The sequence below is a fragment of the Pelecanus crispus genome, chromosome 21 (genome assembly GCF_030463565.1).
Source record: "Pelecanus crispus isolate bPelCri1 chromosome 21, bPelCri1.pri, whole genome shotgun sequence".
Lineage (NCBI taxonomy): Eukaryota > Metazoa > Chordata > Aves > Pelecaniformes > Pelecanidae > Pelecanus > Pelecanus crispus.
This window is the reverse complement of record NC_134663.1, coordinates 2,662,989-2,689,846: the sequence shown is the minus strand read 5'-3', so window position 1 is coordinate 2,689,846 and position 26,858 is coordinate 2,662,989. Positions and strand designations below refer to the sequence as shown.

At 48.9% G+C, this 26,858-nt stretch overlaps 1 protein-coding gene across 2 annotated transcripts in view; it reads right to left on the bottom strand.

Moving 5' to 3' along the window:
* Window positions 1-3,507: 3,507 nt before the first annotated feature.
* The window catches only part of PPP3CC (protein phosphatase 3 catalytic subunit gamma), a 34,571-nt gene continuing 11,220 nt past the window's right edge, over window positions 3,508-26,858 (bottom strand). The window contains exons 2-14 of one of the 2 annotated variants that reach the window (XM_075723912.1): window positions 21,935-22,132; window positions 21,513-21,637; window positions 15,411-15,522; window positions 13,241-13,386; window positions 12,921-13,060; window positions 12,264-12,341; window positions 12,075-12,169; window positions 11,256-11,381; window positions 10,224-10,301; window positions 8,353-8,434; window positions 7,802-7,899; window positions 5,070-5,099; window positions 3,508-3,735 (exon numbers count right to left, since the gene is read on the bottom strand). In XM_075723912.1, coding sequence (XP_075580027.1) covers window positions 3,557-3,735; window positions 5,070-5,099; window positions 7,802-7,899; window positions 8,353-8,434; window positions 10,224-10,301; window positions 11,256-11,381; window positions 12,075-12,169; window positions 12,264-12,341; window positions 12,921-13,060; window positions 13,241-13,386; window positions 15,411-15,522; window positions 21,513-21,637; window positions 21,935-21,962 — 1,317 coding nt within the window. In that variant the 5' untranslated portion in view covers window positions 21,963-22,132 and the 3' untranslated portion in view covers window positions 3,508-3,556. The remainder of the gene's footprint in view (window positions 3,736-5,069; window positions 5,100-7,801; window positions 7,900-8,352; window positions 8,435-10,223; window positions 10,302-11,255; window positions 11,382-12,074; window positions 12,170-12,263; window positions 12,342-12,920; window positions 13,061-13,240; window positions 13,387-15,410; window positions 15,523-21,512; window positions 21,638-21,934; window positions 22,133-26,858) is intronic. The other variant, XM_075723914.1, reaches the window with a different exon arrangement.

Sequence of the window (26,858 nt, the reverse complement as noted above, 5' to 3'; positions counted from 1 at the left end):
CCAAAAAAACAAAAAGGAAAAAAAAAAAAAAAAAAAAAAAGCGCTTGAACTCAACCCACCACCCGACCCATTGCTGACTCCCCTCCTTGTTACATGCACCTTGCTATAACATGCAAAAAAAAAACCCAACAAAACAAAACCAACCCAGGCTGCGAGGCCGGACTGCGGAGGAGGCGGCTGGGCTTTCGCCGGGGCTGGTTGTGCTCCTTGGCTTGCAATCCCGGAGCCCCGTTTGCCAAGCTCCGGGTGGCAGCCGGGGAGGGAAAGGGACAGGCGGGAGCTCCGAGACGAGGGGTCTCAAGATGCGCATAGCTCCGAGGTGCTGGCTTTGCGGGGGGGAAGGAGGAGGAAAGGGGGGAAATCTGCACATTTCTGCCTTTTTCTTTTGCCATGGTGGGGCTCAGGGCTCTGCCGGGACGAGCGAGGGACCTCGCTACACGGCTGCCGGCCTCTGCTCCGAGGTCTTCATTACCCTCTTCCCCAAAAAGCTGGAGAAGAGGGGATGGGGCTTCCCACAGCTCGGTGCTGGGGCCGGGGAAGGCTCTGCCGCCGGCCGGGGGCTGCGGCTGGCAGGGATGCCAGCGCGGAGAGGGTTACAGGGATGAGCGTTAATCGATTGGGGGGGGTAATTAGCACCCACGCACCCCATCGCTGCTCCTCAACCCCTCGGGAACTCGTGTCAAGAGAAGGGGGGGGGAACCAGCACCAGCGTTGCTACAGCAACGGGAGCCTGCGCTTCGCCTGGCAGTATGGCATCCATACGTGCCGGCTGCCGTACGGCTCCCGGGAAGGGCTCCCGACCGGGGGGACCAACATCCAGGCGTTAACCGCCCTCCCCGACGGGCACCAGCCCCTCCTGGGCCGGGATGCCGTGAAGCTGCGACCTGCCGGCCACAGGGATGTTTTTGGCAACACCTAGCTCCAGGGACAGGGGGGTCACAGCTCCTCACAACGCCGTCAGCCCCCCCTCCGTGCTTTGCAAGGGCAGCAAATCACCAAGCGCAAGGGCCAAAGGGATTTTGCAGGGAGCCGGCGATGCCGGAGCATGAGAAAAAGGTCGGGGGAGAAACTGCGAGCAAAGCAAATCCCCCTCCGCTAAAGGACGGTCCCTGCTAAACCCCCACGCGCGGGGCTGCCGGGCTCGGGTACGAGCATCCCCCCCCGCATCCCCATCATCCGTCCCAAAGCTCCCGACAAAAACTGCTGCTTGGGTGAGATCCCAGCCTGGGTCAGAACAACACGCCCGAACATGCACGGGCAGCACCTTTGCACGGTTTGCGCTCTCAGAGGAAGATACCACACATCGGCTCACTGCGTTTCAGAAAGGATGCCGTTAAAAAACAGAAGAAATACTCACAGACAAAGGCAATTGGCCCCACGCCTCATATGGGGTTAGAGAAGCTTGCTCAAAACATCTCGCACTTTTTGCAAAGCGGTGGGCGTGTAAAAAAAGGGGGGGGGGGGGGGGACAAAAAAAACACCACCAAAAAAAGAAAAAGTGGAGGCATGCGACTCAAAAGTCTCTTGTGAAAACCCAGCGGTCTGCTCACAGATACTGTTTCCTAAATAGCTGGCATGAAATTAAGTGACATATGATTATAAGACAATTTGAAAGCTTCCCACAAAGTTGCTGTTTTCCTCTGTCACTGGAATCGCAGCTTAGGGCCGGAGCACAAAGGGAAGACAGCAAGATCCAGAGAAGGGGTTGGCAAATATCCCTTACTAGAGGCGAAAGCCCGCTCACCTGCTGCCCTTGCTCGGAGAAAGCACAATAGACAGTTAAGTTGGAAAAGAAGTGAAAGCTGGCAAGGGATTTGCTTCCGGAAGCTGCTGCTTTGACTCTGTGCAATCGCAGGCAGAAGAGGACGTGGCTCAAATGACATGCGGGGAAGGGAAGCGACCAAACGGGAATCGCACAAAACCCTTTTTAAACACTCAGCTTCGGGTCAAAGTTTAAGTGAAAGAACGAGGCTCTGCTTAAGAGATCCAAGCTTCAAAACCGTTGACGCTGCGAAAAGGGCGTCCTCTGGAAACCCTCCGCTCACCAGGAGATCCCCCTCCCTTCTCCAGCACTGCACAAACACCCTCCCAAAATTTCTGCTGGATCCACTTGGTCCTTCTCCCTGCCAACCTACCATAAACCCACCCTCCCTCCCCTGCAGCTGAGGGAGGGATGCGCTTCCCAAACCAGGGGCTTTTTAGCGAAGCCGCCTCAGCCAACAAGCCACATCTCTACAAAAAAAAAAACCAACCCCAAAACCCAAAAAACGAGCAGCACCGTCACACCCATCCTTCCCCAAATCTTTATCACAAGCTGGCAAACCCCTTCCAGCTGCCGGGAAAGGCTGATGTGCCCGTGGCTCCTTTGGAGTCGGAGGAATAGCCGCTGGCTAGCAAGGTAAGCAGCAGCGGGGTAAGCCCAAGAAGGTAAAAGATCCCCCCCCAAAGACACGTGCTGCATGACTGGGAGGTGATGCTGGCTTAGGGGAGCCCACCTCGTACGCCCACCGCTCAAATACCGGTCAGCAAGAGCCGATTCGAGAGCCGGGCGCAGCGGAGCATGCCACGGGCTCTGCAGTACGCGACGGTGGTAGCAGGGGGGGGTCTTTCTGTCCACAAGTTACAAATCACCGCCTTTTTCCTTTAAAATTCAGGCTGTGCAGATTTCCCAAAAACCCCCTGATCCCTAGAGATTGGAGATGATTCCTCTGCTCCGAATCAGAGGGATTCCCAGAAGGATTTCTGCCGCACAGACAGCACCGGCTGACAAACTCCGGCACGCAGCCGGCTGCACCGAGTCCGAACAGCCGAAACTTCGGGAATCACTGCAACAAGGGGCAGCGCTTCTCCCACCCACCTTCCCCTTCTCATCAAGAGGTCGCTTTTTTTGCTTGGGGCTCCCCTGGAATAAAACTGAATTACCGAAGGAAAAAGGTGCTGTGATTGGTATAACGCACTGGAGCCCTTTAGAGCTAATCCTGAATATTTGGATGTCACCTTGGAAGAGGGAGGGATCCCAGCCAGTTGCACCACGCAACGCGCCTTCCACAGAATCGGCAGCTAAAGCAGCAGATGCAGGTAGGCAAGAAGTTGAAGAAAACAACAGCAAACTCTGGGAAGAAGACAGTTGTGAAAAGAAAAACCAAACCAACCCTATTTTCACCGGAAGGACCTGCTGTTGAAAGCACAGGCTAACTTAGAATTGTACCAAAGTCAACGACCCAAGTTGCCTGGGACTGTTTTTGTTTCTTTTAATCCCCCCACAGAGGTTTGCCTCTCATGGAAGAGAGGTCAGCTGTACAGCACAACACTTCATATATGCACTAGCAGTTAGATTGGTTTCTAAATTAAAAAAAGATGGACTTTTTATATATCGAACATAAATAAAAAAATTACAAAATGGTCACCTTTCTTACAGAATGGATGCAAACTGGATTATGAACGTGCCTCCAGGTGAAGTTGGTTTCTCCCCTGCCCCCACCCCACCCCAATAATAAATAAATAAAATTCATTAAGTTTTGGATCCTTTAGTGGTGCAGATTGGGTGCTCGGACCGTTACTGGGCTTTCTTCCCTGTGCCATTCTTGTCCGCAGAGTTTGTTGAGGTTACCAAGTTCACCGGCCCGTCTGAGTGCATTGAATCTTTGCGCGGCGGCATGCGTTCGTTAATGCGATCCAGACCTCTGGCTTCTTCGAAGCTGCGGATCTTGTGCTGTGGTGAAAATCCACGAATGGCTGCGGAGAGAAGGGCCGAGATGGAAGAGTTAGTCTGAGCCGTGGATCCCTGGATCAGAGCCCTTTAGCACACGCCAGACAGGTACAGGACAGAGTCAGGGTGACAGAAAGCAATTGTCTGGCTACGGGATCCACGAGATGGGTCCGTAGGTGATTTTCGGCATCGCCAGCTCACGTGGGTACCACAGTGCAGCTGGGAAGTTGAAGTCTTTGCTGCTAGGTCTAGGATCCAGACTGCAGTGACTTGCCCTGCTCCCTAACAGTTCCTCTTTTAGTACAGTTTAGCAGTAGGAACTTGAAGACCAGACAAGTGCTCAATGTCCCCAAACAGTGAAATCTCAGGAAACTTCCAAAGCTGAAAAACAGGATACTAAGAAAACAAAGAAACAAACAAACAAAAAAAAAAGGCAAAACCAAACCAACACAACAAAGACACCACCACAAGGCTTTAACTCCAACACGAACCACACACTGCAACACCAGGAGAGGGAAAGGGCTAGTCCTCGGATCGCAAACACAACGCTTCTTGCATAACCAGGAGACACACAGGCAGTCTCACGAGTGATGAAATCCCACACTGAGGGCAGGCGTAACTCCATTTCATCGCTACGAGGCCGAGTACATCATCCTTGCGGTGATGATACGGACCAAATGTTTAACTTCTTTGTATTACAGATAATTGACGAAAAAGGGGTTTGCGCCAAATCTTTTTACAAGGACTTGGCTGGTTTACAAACAAGCCTCCCTTAGTAATCAAAAAGTTCTCTACGCAGAGGTACGGCCCCATTCATCAGTAGGCGAATGGAGCTATCGAGGAGAAAACCTCCCCAGACAGTAACGTCGTGAATCTGTCATTTCTACAGGAACTATGGGGAGAAAATGGCTTCTCCACACCGGGACCACCTTGGCCCACCTGTGGGGAAGGCCAGGATTACATCGGAGCCGCGCAATCCGCTATCTCCTAGATGATTTTGACCAAGCGTGCTGGCAGCCTTCACCCGATCGAGTTACCCAGGGGATGAACTCAGCCACGAGGCATCCGAGATCAGATTGCAGGACCCCAACACCAAGGTCTTGAAACACCGGAGCACAAACCGCTCCGGAGACAGGGCATTCTCAGAATAAAGGTATCGCACTAAGTGATAGCCTCATTAAAGCTAAAATAGACTTGAACCAGCCCACCGTGTGTTTTTTTGCTTCCCAGCAGGGGCCCATCCTCCCCCACTTCTGGTGATGCAAGAGTAAAAAGCTTCCATAAGGCTGATAAAGCTCTTTAAAATTAGCGCACGCACACACAGAGATGATTTGAGTCTCTCGCCAGATTCTAGCCATACCTTCCCGTGCCTCTACCGCTTCTACTGTGGCTGCAATACAGAAGAACAGTGGCATGCAAAAATGAAGACAGAAAAAAAGAGTGACAGTGAGTGATCTAACATCATTGCTGCGAACGCAGAGCCCACAGCCTCCCAGCCCCAGTGGAGACAACGGTAATCAAAACCAAGTGGCAAGAGGGAAAAAAAAAAAAGGTGACAGGAGCTTGAGAGGAAGGGCTGAAAGGGAACTCCCCCGGGTTTAGCGTCTGCTGAGCGCTGACACAGAGGAGTGTCCTTTCCTCATGTTTGCTGGACTCGTCGCACAGATAAATCCAATGGGAAGAAACAGAGAAGCAGAGAGATGGCTTGCTGCTGCATGCACTGGAGGGCTCGGGCATGCGGGCGTCCCAACGGCAAGGACAGAGATAGTCTCGGACGAAGCCATGGGTCTCCACCTGCATTTACAGCCCCCCTGCTCCCAGTTTGGTGGCTCTAGGGCGTCCTGGCCACCTTCAGAAGGTAAATTATGTGGAATTCATCCCAGAGCGAAGCCCCAGCCACTGGAGCCATGTAAGGGAAGCGACCCTGAGGGATGTGATGACTTTTTGGAGTGGCGGGGAAGAGAAGGCAGTTTGTTCTCCAGGGGAGGGCAGGCAGCAGCAGGTACCAGGCTGCTCCACTCCCGATGCCTTGAATTGTAACAAAAATTATGCTTCAAATGCTGATGCTTCAAATCCAGTTTGGCTTCAGCTCCACCTCTAAAAGTGTTACCAAGCAACAAGGCACCATAAAGCTGAGCAGCATCCCCCTTCCTAAATCTGCTGCAGCAGCTGGCCAAGTTTTGGTAGTCTCTGCCTCAACATCTGGGAGGAGGCCCCTTCCCTAGAACAGATCCCCCGCTTTTAGCCTCAAAACACCACAGTTTTTTTTGCTCTGGACACAATACAAAGGCCACGTGGTCCTTGAGAGGCCACGGAGGAAGAGTGGAGTTGTAGCTGAACACCTTTGCTCCAGATTCGGTGACTTTACTCAGCCCATTTTGCTAAGCCGTGCTGCGAAAGGTTGGCAGGAGGCTCAGGGAGGGAAGGGGCCCCGTCACTGCTACCTGCAGCTCGCTCTCCTCTTTCGGGGTGCAGAGGCACCCCAAAAGGGGGGCAGCCCTCTCCTCTCCCTGCCGAGCAGACGGGCACCCAGCCTGTATGTTCACCAGGAGGCTGCTGCGAGCAGACGGCCGCGGTGCAAAGGGACGTGCGAAACGGGAAGGGGTGAGAGAAAGAGGCACGACAGGGAAAGGAGCGTGAGAAGGGTGCGAAAAGCAGGGTGCTGCTGAGGGGAGCACGGGGTGCCGGGAGCAGCAAGGGGTGGGAAGCCTGCAACCACGGGAGGAGGTGGCAGGCAGGGTCAGGTAAGGCAGCAGCAAAGGTCCAGCTTGTTTGTCCTGTCTCGGGGAGATGCACAAATTTCAGCTTCCTTACTGGGGGGGGAGCTGCCTGGTAGCCCCTCAGAGGGACCCCCCGAGAGGGGAAGGCGCAGGAGAGCGTCGCAGCACGACCCGCTCCCTGCGCTCTCGGCTGTAGGGGCAAAGCTGCGGCACCACGAGCGAGCTGCAGCTCGGCTCGAGCAGCCAACAGCCGCCTTCCCACTCAGGCTCTGTTCCCATGCCTGCAGCAGAACTGGGGCGACAGAAACCATTATGGTTGCTATAAAAAAAAAAAAGAAAAAAAAATTTCATACTCCTCTGTGGGCAGAGAAACCCATGAGTTTGGGAGCGATACCGCATCCTCCCCACCCCAAGGAGCGGGCAGCAATATTTACATGTTTCTCACTTGTGAACTATTTAATCAAGGCAAGGCAATCCCAGAACAAGCCCTCTTCTGAGCCCGCAGGAAATTACCCAGCGCTAATAGGAAGGGGAAAGCAGGCTGCTTAGATGCCAGCATTCAAAGGCTGGCGGCAGGAAAGGATTAAAACACTAGATTACAGGATTCCCTCTGGGGACACATGTTACTATGATAACTCATTCCCTGACCACCAGCCAATCTCCCTGCCCTGCGAGTTTAAAGCACGCAGATCGCTAGCTCAGTCCTGCTCTCAGCACACTAATAAGACGGCTGCTGAGGAAGGGAGCAAAGTATTTGGCCAGCAAGCACAGGAAAGAAACCTCCAAAACCAGATCAAAACCATGGGGCTGCGAGAAGTCGTAATATGAAACATACAGGCCTGGAAGAATCTCCTTCCTTCAACAAAATCTAAGCTTCCTCCGCTTGGGATTCACAATTTCATAGGGTCAAAATCGGAGGGGTTTCGTTTAACGAAGAACAAACAAGCAAGCGTGTTTACTGTCACATTCATATATACACTATCACACAACAGCAGCAGATAGGTGAAGCAGAGGATGCTTATCATGCAGCATTAGAAGGGAAATAAACGATAAAATTGTTGCAGAAACATACAATAAAGCAATACACATGCTTTAGGCGGGGTGCTGTTTGTTGTCTTTTTTTCCCTCATGCTCCCCTCCTGGAGGGTATACAGGGACATCTTGGAAGGCTCTCCACATCCCCACCTACATTTCTGCTTTTTCCTATTTCTGAATCCTTCCTCCCCGTGGGCCTGAACCATCTCTCAGGTCCCCTGGCACCCTGAAGCACGCCTACGGGAACCGATCGAATAGTTTTCGGGGCAGCTGAGGGCCAGGTATAAAACCGCAGAGGGGATGCAGTGTTGCAGAGAGGAGGATCGCTCATACTCACCAGTCTGCAGGGTCTGCCTCCCCCCTGAGAGCACTCCCAGGGGCAGTGTACCTGTGGGAGTCAGGCCTTTGAGAGTCAGCACGCTCTCGCTCTCCTCTCTGCAAATAACAGGCAACCAGTTACCGAGAGATTAACACGATGCTCAGTTAGATCCACGCAAGACTATTAGCGGCCAGCGGCACGAAAGCTGGAGTCTGCCCCGCGCTGACCGCAGGCAGCGCGTGTCCGATCCGCTGGGCACCGAGCACAACCCCACCTCGTAAATATAGGACCTCTGCTTACTCGGCCACGACACATCAGAGCTACGGCACAGCAAATGCATCCAGAAACGGCTAAATATACCTAATAGGCAGCATTTCTGTTGGCAAAGGTGCCGCTGCTCGAGACGAAGGTTTCTGAGAGTCAGACCACCAGGCATACAGAAACCACTGCCTCGAGCCTCTGCCATCTACTCTGAAGCAACACTATCATAAGATTTTTTTCCCCAGCAGGACTCTGCCTGCCCGATGTCCCCCGTTACCCAGACCCCAAATCACAAGCTTCTTCCTTACCGAAGAACCGAGAAGACGCGCGCCATCTTCCCAATGGCTCTAATCTTGTTCCTGATGATCTCTTTACGGACTGTTGTCCCACCTTAGGGAGAGAAAAAAACAAACACCAGCATGTTTAAGGTTTCCCGCTTTCCAGGCACAGGTAATGTCAGTATGAAGCACCTGCCTGACTCCAGGAAAAGAAATCATGGTTTACAGATTGACAGCTACACTCTCGAGAGAACGGTGCTGAGGATGGCAGTCAGGATGGCAGTGAGAAGGGCAACACCAACGAGATGACACACGGACTTAAAGGTCTAAAGAGAGTAGAACCACCAAAGGAAACGCATCGGATAGGTCTTGTTCGAAGCTCACCGGGTTTGATCACACTACACAGGATGTAACACAAATGACTCAGCCATGTAGACACAGTTTTGCAAGGCAGAACACTGACGAATCTGACTGCTGATGAACACCGCAGAACACCGGGCTGTGCTCGCCGCGGGGAGGAGTGTCACGCAAGCATCAGCTTTGGCATCCAACGCGCACAGTGAATGGCTGGCCGGAGCCTTGCAACTCTGCTTTGACCCCACGCAAACACAAAGTGAGATATGTGAACTCCCCTTCCGCTATACAGACCGAACATGAGAGAAAAGCATGGAGGGTAACTGAAAACAAACAAAAATCAAAGTAAAAGAGGTAACAAATACATCTCCTCTCAGCTGAGATTCCTCACATGGCCCAACTACACATTAGGACAGTACAAGCCAAACCGGAGGTCTAACATGCACCGATGGCTCAGCCATGCACTAAGTGGCTGCATTCAGAAGTCAGATAGAAACGTGACCCCGTTTCTCAAGTTCCTGGAGGAACGCAGAAGGGTTAAAAAACACACGGCGCTTATGTTAAAACTGAAAGGGGATGAAGAGACTGCCCAACTAGTCAGCTATTCAAATCCACTCCAAGGAATCTGGTGGCACAGGCAGTGAAAATTAAGCTTGTAGCAAATTCTAGCTGGGTACCTTTCTGATAGCTTGAAATGTAGTGATCTTCAGGGAGAGGAGACACCAAGAAACAAGTAGATGAAGACAGAGATAGAAGAAACAAATTTAATTTTCATGGGAGGGAGAAAGAAAAAAAAAAACAACCAAACCAAAAACGAAATGCAATGGGAGAAGCGGGTTAAAGTTTCAACCTGTTGACCGAAGCAGCGGCACCTTGTACCACAACGGTGTTCTGCTTCTCTGCGGGACTGACTGTCCTCCGCCCTACACGGATCTGTACAGGCAGCTCCCCCGGACCCCCCCGCGCATGCTCACGGCCCCACTTCTCGCTGCATGCCCCACGTCTGCGCCTGAGCTTCCTCTAGGTCACCACCTCGCTCTCAAGCGATCCCCCCGATATAGAAACTGCAGATCAGCTCAGCAACTCTTTCGTCCCTTTCAGGCATAGCTTAAAACCAGGGCCAAAAACTGCATTCTGCTTTTTTTTTTGAGGCGACATGAGAAGCCGCTTTTACAGAGGAGTTCACTGCAACAGATGAGAAGATTGGGTAGATATTTTGGTGCAGAAAATTTTGAATTGGGGGAAAAAATAACCACTTGGGAAGCAGTCTCTGTAAGGAGCAGGAAGCCATTCTCCAGAGTAGCTGGCGAGAAGCGTCTGTCGCAGTGAATATAATTTAATTTCTCTGTGACTGAATAGCAAAGGAAAAAAAAAAAAAATTGTTTCCTACCCAGAACTGCACAAGGGTTGGCCAAAAAAGAACTGGAGACCCTGGCTGGGCATCCAGCTATAAATCAAGTGCTGATCACTCTTGAGCTAGCATCATACACCTTCCCCACCTTCACCCCCCCCACTGTTACTAGCTCGGTCATAACAGCGTTTTTTACCTTCCAATGTCTCATCACCATCTGAAATCAACTCATCATCGGAGCATATGTTGAGGATGTTAACGAGCATTTCAGTGACTGTAAGAAGTACAGACAGGAAGATTAGAGAGGCCTGGTGCGCACACTTGGCAGACAAGAGGTATTTGGAGGACGAGCTGGACAAGCAAACGATTTCAAGGTCGTTTATACTCTGGAAGTGGAAGCCCAAAGACACTTTTAGCCGCATACTGCTGGTACCTCGCAGCAGTACCCAGAGCAGACGACATACTTTACACCTTCTGCCAAGGAGGTGGATGCAGTCCAAGCACATCACAGATGAAACAGACATAGGGAGCAGGGTGCCAACGTTCATGCGGAACAGCCTGGGCCCGCTGAAGGTCCCACCTCCCCACGCCGACCTGCACAACAGGCCACCTGGCTCCAAGAACGTCAAATCTGGGGGGAATTCAACCTTTGGTTCCTCAAAGTCAAAAAAACCCTTTGGCACTTCAGACCTTTAAGTCATACTCCAAACATAAAACACTGGAGTGGAATTTAAACTCACCGGGAGATGTAAAAACCCTTTTGCTGAGAAATTAAAGCAAAGTCTTGGTCATATTTTAAGCTGCCTCGCCTCCTTCAGAATGAAATAAGCCTTTAAATTGAACTGAATGCTTTCTCTTTGGTGGGCCACAAGCCAACAGGAGATTTTAGTTTCTCTGCTGCAAACCCAGAGCAAGAGAAATGTCTCCAAATTCTTGAGGTGGGGCTACATCACCCAAGATCGGCTCCATCAGCCACGCAGAAATAGCAAGAAGGGATCGTTTTATTGGTAAAAGCTTTCTAAACCAGGTATCAACAACTATTTTCACATTAACTTTACCCAGTAATATGCAGATCTCCTTACACCTGAACTACTTCCAGTACTATCTAATATTAATGAGTTACAACACACTCCCACCACATTTAATAGCCCGTGGGACAGGTTTCTAACACTCAGGGTACTGTGACCAGTCACCGGGCAACCATACCAGAAATCCAAATATCTCTTACCCTTTTCCCCTACAAAAGGCAAAGACCATGTGAAGACATCCATGAAGTTTGGAAGCCAGTATGGATGAGGGGAACAGTTGAACTGCCTGATGTTCATGACATTGTTTTCATATTTCAGTACAGCAGCTAGGAGAGAAAAAGGAAAAGATGACCCATGTCCATAAGCGCTGTCCGCTTCTGGGAGTTGTACCTGCACTAACAAAACTTCATTATCAACAAGAGGTTGCGCTCACGCAGAATCAAGCTGCCAGCTCTCCAAAATGAGAAGGCTTAAGCAGTATTTTTCAGTTTACCCATTACGTTGTGTCACTAAAGCTCATCATAATAGCAAAGGTCAACTTAAGAAAGCTGTTAAAATTTATCCGAATCAGAAGTGATGAACACAGGGCCAAGATCCAAAGTGGGTGGCAAAAAAACCCACAGCTGAGGAAAGTTCCCCATCATACTCATATGGTTTTAGGGGCACAGTGAAGCTAAAAGCTTGCCTATACCAGCAGCTTCTTTTTTATGGCAGCATTCATCAATAGCGCTTAGTTGTCATGTGGCTGGAAATGAAAGCATTATTCTAGGCTTTATAACTTGACAGCTAATTGTCACAGTAATACATTAAGTCTTCGAGTCAGAGAACGCAGCCACTTCCAGCTCCCCAGCTGCCATCGGTTTAATATATAAAGCTCTTTTTCATTTCATGCGTAAGAATGCAACTAGAGGAGAGGGCAGAACAGGCAAGGCAAAGGAAGATGGAGAGGGATTTCCTAAGTGCGCGAGGACAGCACTGACATCTGAACAGCAGCAGAGCCCTGGCCTTGCCAGCCTTACCCTTGTTGTTATAGACATCTAGGTAATTTGGTGCAGAGAAGATTGTGATTAATGACGGAAAGCCTGTTGTCTGGCTCTTCCTGTACATTCGGTATCTGAAAAACAGGTCAAGTGTTAAACATACCGGTTTTGCTAAGGACAGCGCGAACGCAGAGGGAGCCTGCTCAGCTACCAGGCTGCAGCGCTTACCCAGCGTCCTGGGCTTCGTGAGCTCGGATTACAGATAACAAACTATTGTTCTGCAAAAATTCACAAACTGCAGGATAACTGGAAAACAAAAAGCAAGTATACATTAGCACGTAGCACAGGAGAACAGAGGGCACCCATGGTCTTGGTTTCAGGAACCAGCCACTTGCAGCATCCTTTTGGTTTCTGTCCAGCATCCCCAAACAAGGCCAGTATGGATTACATCACTCAAAAATTAATTGCAAAGCATTCTGTTAAACAGACCTCTGGTGCCAAATCCTATCAGGCGGGCTACAAGTGGTCTGTCAGCACAAATGCTTCTCTTTTAGACAGGAAAAAGATTATTTCCTAGAGCTCCTGGTACTGTCCAATGCCTGAAGACCATTCAAAAGGCACCCTGCCAGTTAAAAGCATCATCTCTGCCGTCCAATACCACAATTTCATAGAGCAACATATCCAAAGAGAGAGCAATATTACAGAAGAAGAAAAAAACAAACAAGATTTTGTGCATTAGAGCCAAGTGAAGACTATTTCAGAGCCAGGTACACTGTAAAGTCCCACAGACTGATCTGAATAGCAATTTCTCTCCCCATACTCTCCCTTAGCGTAAGGGGAGACAAAAAGCTCTAGGCCATCGGAGCCCCCTAAAACACCACTTACCTGTAGAAATAGGAGCAGCCCCGAACAGTGTTGTGGGCAAAATGCTCCAGCGTTTTCTCATTGCCGTAATCCTCTGATGGATCGGACCAGAGCAGGTCACACATTGGACCAAAGGCCGGAGGCTCCTTAAACCTGTCTAACTGAAAAATGTACATGAAATCAGGACAACGCTGGTGAAAGCTGCAGCAGCACACGCACCCCTACGGTGTGGGCGTGCAGAGCACAGGAGCCTCAACCTGGAACTCCATGCAAGAACCAAGCAAGCCATTAACCACACTATTAATTGTAAGCTAAGTGAAAGGACCACGGAGATTACTTACTTTCCTAATGTCATCTAGACACGTGATTTCTGGAGACAGTCCTCCATGAACGCATAGAAATTGCTGGTTTAAGAGGGCAGCAAGAGGAAGACAGTCAAATGTATCCATACACGCGTCGTACACTCGCTCCGAATACTTGATTCGACCTGGAAAGATGGGGGACAGGGAGGGGAAGAGAGGGAAGAATTGAATTAATTTACCCATTTACACAACAAAGACTGCTCAGGCTGAAAGCAGAGCTTTTTTTTTTTTAAAATATTTTTCTTTTTTTTTTTTTTTAAAGGGGGAGTCATTCATGCATCCAAACCTACATGATATAAGAAGCATTAAGCAAAGCTTTGATCAACCAAAGTGCTGATAATTAAGTTCAAGGAACCTAACTCCTAAGGTGATATGGAAACTCTACATCTATGGCCCACCAAGCCAAACTTTGCACCCGTGTACTAGTGAAAATGCTGACTTAGAAAATGCTTATTGGACACGAAGATAAAAAGGCTTCACAGTAATCTGAACATGGCCAAGAATATTAATCTCCCTTCAAGCTATTTTCTAGAACACCTGCACTAAGATTAGCATAGAAAAGAGGCTAGGCGCTTGCCACTGTAATAGAAAACTTGGGATACTAATAAAGCCATCCCATCGCCCTCCTACATTCACACTGCACCTCTAGACTCAAAGAGCCTTACCAGCCTCAGCTGCTAAGCAGATTATACACTGGGAAATGCAGCAGCTGTTTAATTTGGCACAGCAATATTACACAATCACTTAAGATAGGAATTGCCTTTTCGGCTGGACACAAGTGCTTTGAGTCAGAAGTTGACCAAGATGCCTGCAGTTAAACGAATCTTCACACGGGATCTTTCAGGGCTACAAGCGATCGCAATCTCCATTGGATGCCTCATCCTAAGAGGCGAAGAGGATGTTTCGATACATTAAACAGAGATACCACGGCCTTTCCAAAAGCAGCTCGGCTTTTACAGCAAGCCTCCAAGTTATGTTCAGAAATCTCTCTCAAGACTTCCCATCAGAGCAGAGATCACCGCACGTCAAGCGCGTGTCGTCTTGCATCCGCAGGGCAGCAATACATTAACACAGCCACATCTTTGGGAGAGCCCCGTTACTGCTATAAAACCCGCCGCTGTCTAAAGCAAAAAAAGTGCACGAGTGGAAAGTTTACCTTTCCTCCAGCTTTATTTCAGAGATACTAACAGGTTTTTTCAGCTGCACGCTACAATACAGGAAGCGGAAAGGCAGTATCTTCTGTTTTCCAAAGGGGAAAAAAAAACCCCATCACCTCTGGCTTTCTGGTTCAAATTGAGCCCAGCTCAACAGGAGCTCATCTACCACCATCTGATGACTACAGTATCCAGCAGAGAGCTGGCTGGTGTTTTCCAACTCATTTCTGAGTAAACAGATGTCATTATCTCGGTACCTATCAGCCTTACCCTGTCCAGCAGCACCCAGAGCTGAAGGGCTAAAGATTGGACTCGTGCCTTGCCTGTAACTGTTTCTTGAGGTCGGGTCCTTGAGCAACTATTCCCTAATAGAGAGCCGCATGTTGCTGGTGTATGCCTTTTTTTATTGCTTGGAGGAATGACTGTCATCCTCAGGGAGAGGGGTCATTCCCCAACCTTTCATCATCGTTGGTTTAAAAATATGTAAATGCTGCACAAAACTATCTTTAACTCAACTAAAATGATCTTAAAGGTAATGATTCTCCCTAGTGCAAACACTGAGGAACAAATCCTTTATTTGCTTCCAATTGTAATCACTGATCCCAGCTGCACAATCTGGAGCTGAAAGTCATTTGGCAGTAATTATATGTTGCTGGGCCTGAAAGTCGGGGCGGGGGGGGCGGTGCGTGCAACTGGCTCATCAGCAAGACAGGGAAGATGTGTTCGCATTTCTTCCATCCATGCTCATTCTTTGTAACCAGAAGGCCACATCCACATGCACTTGGTACTTTACAGGACTTACACATTTAGATTTTTTTTTGTCCTTTTAGCAGGAGCTGAAACAGGAGAAGAGCTATGTATGCAGGAAAAAAAAGACGACAGGTTTTTACAGCTCCAGAGCTAACTGATACCACTCGTGGCAGGCACAAAAATTAAGACCCACACCCGGTCACAACGCATTAATATATTCAAATCCTTACACTGCTGATACTTACATTCCTGCTTAAAGGTGAAGTATTCTGTGAGGTGCCTGCACTCATGGTTCCCTCGAAGGAGGAACAATGTTTTGGGATGATTTATCTTTAAACTCCATAAATACAGCACACACTGTAAGAAAGGGAAGGAGGAGATGGCGTGTAATAAAAACCTTTTATAGGGCACTAATCATCCGTAGACTTCACTAAGTGTTTCTGGGAAGACACCCAACAAGCTGAATTCAAAGTGGAACCCTGATAGAAACCCAGCTCCATAATTGGCAGTAGATCTTATCTTGGCCAACTTCACCAGTGGGGGAAAGCCACACTGAGCATTTCTCTATATTAGGCCTGAGTTGGAGAAGTGACAAATGAGATCGCATTCAACTGAAACCGGCTCTGGGCTGGGTGGGGGCAGCTTTTCCTTCCAGCAGAAACCGAAGCAAAAAGCACCCATTTTCAGAGCAGCAAAGCAAAACCAGCTGTGCAGCGAGATGTGCGCTCCAGATGTCCCGCTGCAATCAAAACCAGAGACCATCAGCTACGACAGCCAGCCATCTCGACAGACATTTTATCAAGTGCATTAAACACTAGAAAACTTAAACTTGATCTTCCCCACTGACTTGGCCCCCCCTCTGTTTTTCTGCTTACGCTACAGTCATGTGAAGTTCAAGTTCAAAACAGGAAAAGCCTAGCCAAAAAACAAGCTTAGTAAAACCTTCTGGCTTTGAAGAGGGCTTCCCACATCCCCTATCTGAGCAGCAACACCTGTAAAAAGATCATCTTTGATGAGGCACGGACCAAAGTCAAACTGAAACAATCATTTTCAGCAGGCTCCCAGAAATATTTCGTGGTGGCTTTCCTAAGAGGCTACGTGAAGAAGGGAAGGGCTGGAAAGCAAGCGCGCTCACCCTTCTGTGCTATACGTTGTCAAGCTGACAGCTAAATCAGCAGGTATCTAGCATGGGGAAATGTTATCACATTTCCCTTGTTGATTTTGAGTGCGGGAAGGACAACCCATAATGACAGCAAGCTTGAAGATCTGGATTAAAGTCTCTAATAAGAGCTTACCCTTTAGGCTGACATGCTACAGAAACGACACACACTTCGAGAGCGTGAACTATGAAGTCTGTCAACAGTTTTACACTTAAAAACGTTGCTGATCTGGTGCACAGATCTCTGGGAACCAGCTGCTGTGGTATGGAAACAGCCTCCAGAACCAAAATAAACCAGTTTCAAGTGTAGTTTCCAGTACAGACACCTTAGAGATCATGGTATTTAAGCACTGAACCTGCAAGGTAAGCTCTACATTAGTCATTCCAGCTACATGCAGGGATCCCTAAAACCCCAAGGAGCTGTAAAGCACCCGTCTGTGTCTAACTCAGAATTCAACCCCGCAGAAAAAGACTGGATAGCAAATTCTGAGTTTTAAAATTGAACAGAAACAGGGCCAGTGGCAGGTAATTTAAGCTGTAGTTAAGGCTAGCAAAAATAACGTTTTACTGCATCTGTTAATAGGAGCAATGTTCCCAACAAAACCATTTATAATTATTCTGTGATTTAAAGCTTTAATCTCCTCTGTTTGCAACCTAAATGTTACTTTTCTGGGCTAGCATGAGAGCTGAAAAGTGAAAGTCACTATAAATGAACCAGGCGACTTGCTAAGGACTGGAGAAAGCAACCAGCCCTGGCATCACTGGTTCAAAGCAAAGCAAGAAAGTAGAGACACACCATCAATGAAGAGGAGGATTTGGGATGTACAGAAGGTCAGCAACTTGCAGGAGAAGTATTTAAAAATACATTCGAAGTGTTTTAAAGTGAAATTGAAGTGAATGGGGTCACTCGGCACCACAATTCTTCCTGGATGCACAGCAAGCAAACCGCAGATGTCGAGAGCAAACATCTTCAGCATCGCTGCAGCTCCCCGCGGTCTGCAGCTATTTCACAAGGACGTGGGGGCTGCCAGGTACTAGTGGGGTAACGATGAGTAAAGGACATTCAACAGCCCTCGCGAGCTCCGGAGGGGCTGGAACGAGGAACAAGGGAGGTTTCTACACTCGCATGCCTCAGATGCTTCCTGGCATTTTGTACAGATCCCTTTCCCAGACTTTCAAGGCACCGTGCCCAGGAATTGATTACTGCATGTTTACAATAGCCTAGTAGCAACTCCAGACAATTATGGCTTACTAAGCTTAAATACTCTACTTCTCTCCCTATTCTGCCTACCAGTTCGGAGCCCAAAGCCAAGCATTCACGCCTGTGCCCCCATTTGATTCCCCCCCCTCACTCACAAGGGGAAAACTCAGCAGGTCACAGCGGGGGAACTCCGAGAGGAACTGCTACCTGCAACCCAAAGCAAATGCAAGAGGGGCTGCTGCCAACCCTGCCTGCAGCAAGCCACACCGTAATCCCTCATACCGTTTACAAAACCTGGCATTTACAAGAAAGTCATAAATGTCGAGCCTGCCAGCTCCTCCCGGAGCAGGCACAGAAGAAACAGCACGGCAAAACTCCTGCATCCCGGTCCCGCGTTCAGCCCACGGATCTACGTTCGCTTGCACCTTACAACATCGACTGGATCTCTTTAATATTGTTCTGGATAAAACACTGCATCCAACCCTGGAGAGATTACTGTACTTACAGTTCCATAATTAGACAATGATCATGTGTGCCATTATCACTGGATTTGAAAAACTAGTCTGGCAAAGGTGTATGCTCTTATCATGCCATCTTTACTGATAAATCTACTCTTTCCATAGATTCTATTTTTGGTCGTAATAATTGTTTCACTTTATCATTTAATAAAACAATTTTATTCATTGGATTCCAGCAGTTCTGGCCTCATGGACCAGAATGGTCCTGCACTGACTTACATGGCACAGACCTCTCGTGCACAAGGGCGCGGAGACGTAACTAAAAGCTTAAAGCACTTTGAAGGAAGCATCTTTCCCACTTGCAGACTGACGAGAGAATCCTTCATCAGGATGCTGCCGCATCAGCATCTCCAAATGGAGGTGTTTAGCCCAATTTCCGTGCTGCCGGTCAGCCCCTTCACTACGATGTTTCAAGTCCGTGGCCGGTTAGTCTGGTTGTCGCAGCGGGCTTTGTGGCACGGACTGAAAGCAAACGCTTTGCAGAGGCCTCTTCCACTAGGTATCAGCCATCTCAGCTTTCACATGGTTGCTTCCCTCCCCTCTTCCCCCACAACCCTTTTCTTTAAAAAAAAAAAAAAAAAAAAAAAAAGCAGCAACAAAACAAAACACCACCAAACCACGCTTCATGGCCTCATTATACTTACTGGGCATGAACGATGAACGTTTTTAACTGAGAATTTCCCTAAGCCAGAGGCCCAGAAATAATTTGTTGAAGACATCCAGCTGAGCTGACGAACAGAGGCTTTCGGGGTTTTTAAAGGTTTTGTCTGAGCCACAAACTGCTCCTTTTACCTTGACAACCAAATACTGGCAGCAGTGGGGAAAGCTCGCAAGGGTTATTTGGGCTGCTAACAAGGAACACAGTTTACCTTAACACCTCCTTGGCCCCCAGTTTTGCATCTTGTTTCCTGATTGCCTGCATCAGGATGCAATTATACAATTACCTCCTATTTCATTCAGTTAAAAGGTCATGATTATCAGCTGCTCTGGGCAGGCGCTCGATAATATTCCCCACCCAGCACATGGATGCACAAGTTTGTGTGGTGACTCATGAAAGCCTGACGATGCTGGCTCTCTCCACCTTCCCAGCGGTGAGAGCACAGGGAAACCGGGATTGCCTTTCCATCACCTGAGCCTCTGGGATAACGTGATCGAAACTCCAAACCCGAAACGCTCACAGATCAGCCCTCTCTACGCTTCAGAGGCCAGCTGCTACAGCTCTGCATTATAAAATATAGTCTTTAAGATATATATCTATATATATAATGCAAAGACACCCATTCGGCATTGTTAACTCTCTGCTTGTAGCGATCCTCCACACCAGCTGCAAACCTCCTGTTGCTTCACTATAGAAACCAGTTTCTGCACACCCAGGTGGGAATCTCTTAAAACATATCGGCTGCACTGCGCAGTAGGTGGAAAGAAGAGGCACACATCAATAGGAACAAGGGAATCAAGTCTTCTAGATTCTGCTTTATCAGTGACATTTGGATCAGCCCCCGCATGTACTAATCAAAGCCCACCCTGATTCGTGAAAGATCAATGCTAGCTCCGTAGGGTAACGGAGCGCTCGGTGGCTTTCCCTCTGCAGATGTGGGGGGAAAGGGGAAGGAAGAGGGTCAAGAGCAGCATGAAACTTCCTGCTCAGAGCTGACGAAGACCGACTGCCCCAAGGCTCTCAAGCCTGAAAACACCGGGCTGCCTGGCACGGGCCCTGGGTCAGAGCATCAGGCCACAACAGAGACCTGATGAGGGTTACCTATAATTTTCAGACCTTCCTCCTCAAAAAAAGATAAAACGCCTCTTCCCACCACTTCTGTTCTCCAAGGCGGATTCCATCCCCCTGGAATTCTTCCATGCTATCACAGTGTAGAGAGGTGAGGGCACTGATCCCCAGCTCAGGCACTCACTTCTGCAGATCCGGGAGTAAAATCCCCATGTCAGATCAATCGCGGGGTAAGAGCAGAGAGTGGGAGAAGCACTTCACCGCCCAGGATCTGTAAAATTCATGTGTAGACAGAGGGTGCGACAACTCTCGTTTGAAGGTTTCTTGGTTAATACCCAAAAAAAATATCACTTCTTATTTCAGAAAGAGTTGCTGTGGTATAATATAATCTCTTTTCCAGGTAAATACACTTAAACTGCAAACCCAACGTGCACAAGCCAAGCCATTTAAACAAGCGGTCAGATGCCTGTTCCTCCCCTTCCTCCCCAGGGGTTACGAGGCTCCCACTGCCAGCACCACCAGAAATCCCAACAGCCCCAACCCCACTTTTCGAGCATCCGTCCCTGCTACCCCGGAAAGTGCTCGTCATCACACCTTGGCTCACCGTCAGTATTTAGGAACACACGAAGCGCAAGGCTGGAAGGAAGCCAGAATGCTGCTAAAGCACAAGCTCTCAACAGTCCCCTCCTAAATCCTCTGCAGAATCCTTCAAAGAAGCACTTTCACTAACCACCTTCATCGTTGTCCGTTGAGAGTTCCTCCCCAAAATTTAACCGAGAAAGATTCCTCTGCAGACCCAACGGCTCACCTGTTCCTGCACTGTGGCATGCAGGCCAGTTTTGCCACCTTTCACGCCCCCATTTCCCCACATGCCCCCCATGATGTTGCCTCCAACTGGAATAAGCACTCCTTTTCCACGCAGCTCTGCCTCTGCAAAACCAGAAGCTAATATCTCTCCCATACTACCTGCTCTGTTGCTCCCAGGCCTTCAGCGAGCCAGCAGCAACCATGGGAACCCATTGATTACTTTGCCCTTTAAGACCAACAATTTGCAGTTACCCAATGCTTGGTCGGCGGCATCCCACAGAGCTGCAAAATCCTAACACGACGCCAGATGTTTGGCTGGTGTCGGTAAGGTGACAGCGTTACTGTGACAGAGCAGATTGTCACACGGGCGAGATACACAATCAAATGCTTCGGCACTAAGCTCCTGGGTCACAGCAAGATGTACAACAGCCCAGGTGATTTATTGCTCCTTTCTCCTGACCCCGTCTCTGGCATTGCGAGGTTGATGCTTTCAGGGGGACGGTAGGGAAGCAGTGACTCAGTAGCGTAGCGCTTTCTTTTCCCTGCTAAGCTGAATCCTGCAAGTTTTTAAACATTTGCTTGCCACTGCCTGGTAGGATCCTGTTGCCTGCACCATACAATCAACTCTCCCTCTTGTTCCCCTGACTGACAGCTACAAGTGATATTAAAACTCGAGTTCAGAAGCCAGAGTTTAGTCATTAACCCCACTGCTGCTGTTTAACTCTGTCACAGGGTGAGGATTCAATTCAAAATCATGACATTTGGACATCACTCTTCTGCCAAAAACCATACTGTAAGTTACCTACAACATGTTCTTCCTTGCATGCAAAACTAGAGCATAAAATCCAGCGTAAGAGAGGTCTATATTTGCAAGTTTAGTTCAACGCTTTTGATTAGTTTAGTACTAGCAGCCCCGGGCTCAACTTTATTTGTCACCTCTATACTGAAGTAGCCTCTGTCCACGTAGTCTCCCAGGAAGAGGTAGCGGGTGTTATTGGGTGATCCTCCAACTTCAAACAACTTCATCAGGTCAAAAAACTGCCCGTGAATGTCACCACACACTAGGGGAGGAAGAACAGCACAAAAGAGGGACAGAATTACATGCTAAGAAAAGAAAGGTCGTGACAGCAACAAGGAGCATAGCGTGGCTATGCTTTGACCCAAGCCACCCCTGCTTTACATCCAGCTTCTGCAAAGATGTACTCGATCTACACCAACAAAACCCCCTCTTCTGAGAGTTCAGGCAATTTAAAAACCTTGCTGATGGAAGGAACACAGCAGAAAACCCGCTACTTTGAGCGGCTCATGTTTCCTAGATGGCCCTTATTTAGGACTCCAGCTGCAGAAAGCTCTCTGACCTGTGATCGGAGCCTCCACTTCAATCATTGTCTTCTCATGCCTAAGGATGGCAGCCCCATCGTTGATGATCTTCAGCGCCGCATCCTCTTCCAGGCGCCCTTCCTTTACCAAGTGGCTCTTCAAGACGTCAAGCCTAGGCTTCCCATCCTCAAACACCTCCTTCAGAGTGAGCCGCTGCGTGGGAGGAAATGGGACAGCTGGAAATGGAAGTGAAGAAGTTAGCAACACGTCTCTTTTCGGGGGGGGGGGGGGGGGGGGGGGAAGAATTACAGTCTTTTCAGCAGGAGGCTTTCGTTCCAAGCCTCAAGACGAGCATACACTCAGAAACATACTTCCACTGAAATTATGCTCTTCAAATACCGAAAGAAGAAAAGCTATGCTGCTAGAGCAACTGAACACACCCCTCAGCATGTTTTAAAAAGCCACCGTATGCAGACTAAATGCCATATGCATCCGCAGAAAACATGGGCACCAAAGCTGTCTCCTAATTTGGCGGGGACAGTTGACATCGTAATGTTGCACTAAAACAGGACTGCATGCAAATAGCAGCAAAAGCAGGAGAAAAAACACACCAGTTCCCAGGAACTGGCAATTAAGGTAGGAGGACCAACAGGTAAAATTCTCACTTATCAGGAAACCGCACATACCCGTAAAGCAGAAGCTGCCTTTACCAGGCAACAGCCTCACACCTCTCAGTACGGGCCACTTCAAAAAGCTTAACCCCAAGCTTAATAATTGGTAAATCTTTTTGGAATCCAACATTTAAGGCAAGTTAAGGCCTCATCTATTTGCAACACAGTCCCTGGTTTTTAAACCTAGATAGAAAAACACCCCATCAAAAGCCATTATTATTATTTTCATGCTAGGCGATTGTATTATTTGCAAGAAGGTGACCTCTAGCAGAAAGGAAGCATATGAAACAAAAATAATAGTTACAAGTGAGACCCATCTGAGCTCCTCATCTACCTTCTCCTGGACCCGGCTAATTTAAAAAAGAACAAGATGGAGAACACATGACCCCTGCGTAATATTTAAAGGCTATATAGTGTCTTGATTTAAAATAAATTCCAGGAAGGAGGCCTGGATGTTTGGGAAAAAGAGGAAAACTGGAAGTAAAATCCTGTCAAAGCCCCAAATGTACGGTCCCAGCTGCCGGCGGCTCCCGCGCACCGCAGAGCAATTTGCATCTTATCACAGCATTGCAGCGCAGAGATCGTCTCGGGTCCTGGGGTCCATTTCCTTCTTAAAACATCCTGAATAACCAGCATCTCCTCAGTCCTCTGGGTTCAGCCCTTTCAACACCCCTGGGTCACAGCAGGACCAAAACGATTACGACCAAGCCCTCCAGCCGAGGGAGCGAGCCTGCAGCATGGATGAGGAGGAGATGCTGGGATGGGTTTCGCTTTGGGGCACTCCCTGGGGCGTTGCACACTCGTGCTGCACGCACAGCCCCAAGAAAAGCCTCTCACCAGCCTCTTCCCCCGGTGCAGGTACCGCAGGGAGCTGCCGCTCACCCTCCTGGCCTTAGGGACAGGGCACACCTCCACAAAAGGTCTTGGAGGCACCGCTGTCCGTAAGACTGCAGGCAGACGGACACCGCCTGGTTGCTGGGCATCCCCCAGACTACCCCAAAATCTGGAAGGCAAACGGGCCTTTCACAGCCATTTTAATGATGCCGGTGCCAGCCTGCTTCTGAGTAAGCAGTACCTCCAACACATGCCGCGTGTAACGAAACCCACTCACTAGATAATGTACCATCGCTTCCACATCTCCCGCTTCTGATGCGATCGTGTCATGTGGTGAAAGACAGATTTGCACTTAACTGTAATCCAGCTAGGGAAGAAAAATATCTGATATGCAAACGAAGTTGATGTCCTTACCCATCATCACCCAGTAAAGACATCCCATATGCCAAAGTATGTTGAATTTAACAGGCGAAACGATGGTGCTGGTCAAATAATACAGTGACTAACAGTAATGCACCCGAGCTCTTTTACATGCAAATAGAGCAGCTATTTAGCTTGGAAACCCAGGGGGCAGAGAGAAAAAGCAGAGAGGCAGCACAAGAGATTCTTTGCAGCTGAACATCAATTTTCAAATAATGTGAAATGTAGGACAGAGGAGAACAAGAGCGGATATAATGAAAGGGGAGCCGGTGCCCGCAAGAAGGTGGCCCTCTTTCATGGGTCGCTTTGCAAGTTTTGCTCTGCTGGGTACTTGCTAAGTGCCCTGCATGCCTTGAACGGTCCAGGGCACACACAGCGCTTTCCCCAATTAAAGAGGTTTAAGCAAGACCCCTGCTTATGCCAACACAGGTTGGACAAGATTTTTTTACTGCATATATGGCTCATCTCTACAGCCAAAAGGAAAAAAAAAAGGTGACCCCTCTGGTTACCAATGAAAAACTCGACGTTTTGCAGAATTTCACATATTCTCCCCCACCCCGCATCTCTGGATCCATGCAAGGACGGCAGCGTTTGCACTGCAGAAGGCGGCAGAGGGAAGCTGCAGGTCTGACACAAATAGGTTCAGCTGGAACAAGGGAGGCCAAAAGGTACTGGGTGGAAACGTGGGCAAAGGACTCGGAGCGAGGGGCAAGGGCGGCTTTGGGACTCACTGCCATTAAGTGACTGGAAAACAATTTGTAAGTACTTCTGCAAACTGGGCAGTTGTCCTAGCATCTGTCATCTGACTCCAAAGGAAGCGAGAGAACGCTTGAAGGTCAAACAATTTATAAGGGAGAGAACAGAGAAATAGGAACCGTTCAGCGCCATATTCCCCATCATCCCAGGCCATCAAACATGGCCACTGACTCTGAAGCCACCCTAACAAAGCAAAAAGCCCACAGAAACCAGGACAGAAAGCTTAATGGAGACGGCAAGCAACCACAAGAACAGTGCTGCCCGTCACACAATTCAGAAGAGATCCACGAAAAGCTCCTGGCACTGTGTGCTTTGCCTTTTCTTGGTAGCCCTAGCGAGCAGAGTTATGCAAGATAAAATATGAGGCTACGCTGATGCGAGCAGCCAAGAACTTTTATGTAAGTTCCTTCTCTGGCTTTGCATGGCTCCACTCCCACAAGGAGCTGGGCATGATAAGGAACCGGCTTCTCCTCTGCTGTGCCTGTCTGCCAGCCAAGCTGCAGCCAGCACGGAGCGCGGGGAGAAAAACCTGCTCCAGAGATGCCAGAGAGACCAGCACCAGCCCGGGGATGCACTCACACAGCAAAGACCTCACGCTAGGCAAAGAATTACTCCACATTGCCAGTTTTCTACTTGCTGTGCTTCCTGCTAATCCACCCCAAAAAAGATTTCCCAATTCCCCGAGCCGGTCATGCAGTGCTGGAGTGGACTCTCGTGCCGCGGCGCAGCCAGAGCTGTCGAGCACTTCAGAAACTTCGTGGGGGCTGCATGAAACAATCCTCCACGCGCCAGAGAGTCACGAGAAGCATGCACTGGAGCCCGAGCAAAACCAAAACCCAACGATGGCCATCTCCCCCATGCAGCAGGGGATGAGGACGAATACTTAAGTAATTAGCATTGTCAAAGCAAGTAATCCTGTTAGCCAGCGTAACTTGTGTAAGGGCTTTAGTCAACTCGGTGCAAGCAGTGATCTGATGCACAAATATCCACTTTTTTTTTTTTTAAAAAAAAGATCTGAATTTTATCCTTATTAACGCTCAGATTCTGTTGGAGTGACCAGCAGAGCAGAAGGGTGCAGCGAAGGGGGCTCCTCCTGCAGCCAGCCTGGGCTCCCGGACAGCGGGAGCAGCGCTAGCACAGCCCTCGGAGCAAAAGCTGACCTGAAATCTTGCACCCCCGGGGCACTGAGAAGGGTGGGTGAGTCTTGCCCACTTCCTGCTCCTATCTGCAAAATGGGGAAATAACTCCTTATCTCACAAAAAGTGCTGTGGTGAAAGCTGGCTGCCCAAGCAGCGCAAAGATACAGTGTGCTACACTCATCCTCAGAGCCAGCTCCTCCTGTGCACTGCCCGCAGGCAATAATTAACAAAAATGATGGATAAAATATTCACAACATTGCGAGCAGCAAGTGCTGTGATCTTCGTGCCATCTTCCCTTTGTGTACAAAACCATGTGTTGCACCCAGGCTAGTTTAAATAGTGAAATCTTTGAATCTGGGACTTACAATTTTGCATGGGAATGAAAACACACTCTGTAGATTGCTCCTGAGAAAAGACTACAATTCCCACTCCACTAACAGGACATACGCTGCACACCAAAGCACAAACAGAAGGACACAAATGCAAGTGAACTTTTGAGGTGTAAAATGGATTAAAAGGTCAGCTGTGCTTGAGGGAATCCAGTAAAAGTAAGACGACTATCCAGTAAGATGACTGCAGTTATCTTTGCTAGACTATGCTGCAAGACTCTGTTTACTACAAAATTAACGCAGATTTTATTTGCCAGTCCGGGAGCAAGTGGGTATTTGCAGTGCTCTGAGAGGGCATGGATAGACACGGATGGGAGAATTTGACAAAAAGCTGCTCTTCTACCACCAACTCTACAAAACCAGAGCGCTCACAGCCCACTCACTCGCCCCTCAGTGCAAAAAGACTATATTCTTCCAGGAGAAATGCCTGGCTGTATTTCTACATCTGTACTTAAGCTGTGTGTGCCCCTATGAAGCTTCATCACGGCTCTTCCAGCACGGATTGGGTCGGACCACGTAATCTATCGTGCATCTTTGTACGAGAGCAGCTGAAACGAAGCAAAGATCCTCTCCCCCCAGGACTGGAGGCGGCAGCAGCAGCAGACAAAGCAGGGCTGACCGATCCACACCTCCAGAAAGAGCCAGTACCGTGGAAGAGAAAACAAAGTGATCCTCAAATTATTGTTTATATATTGGAGCGTCCCTTGGATGACTGTACAAAGCAACAAAGCGAGATTCATTACTGAAAAAGGA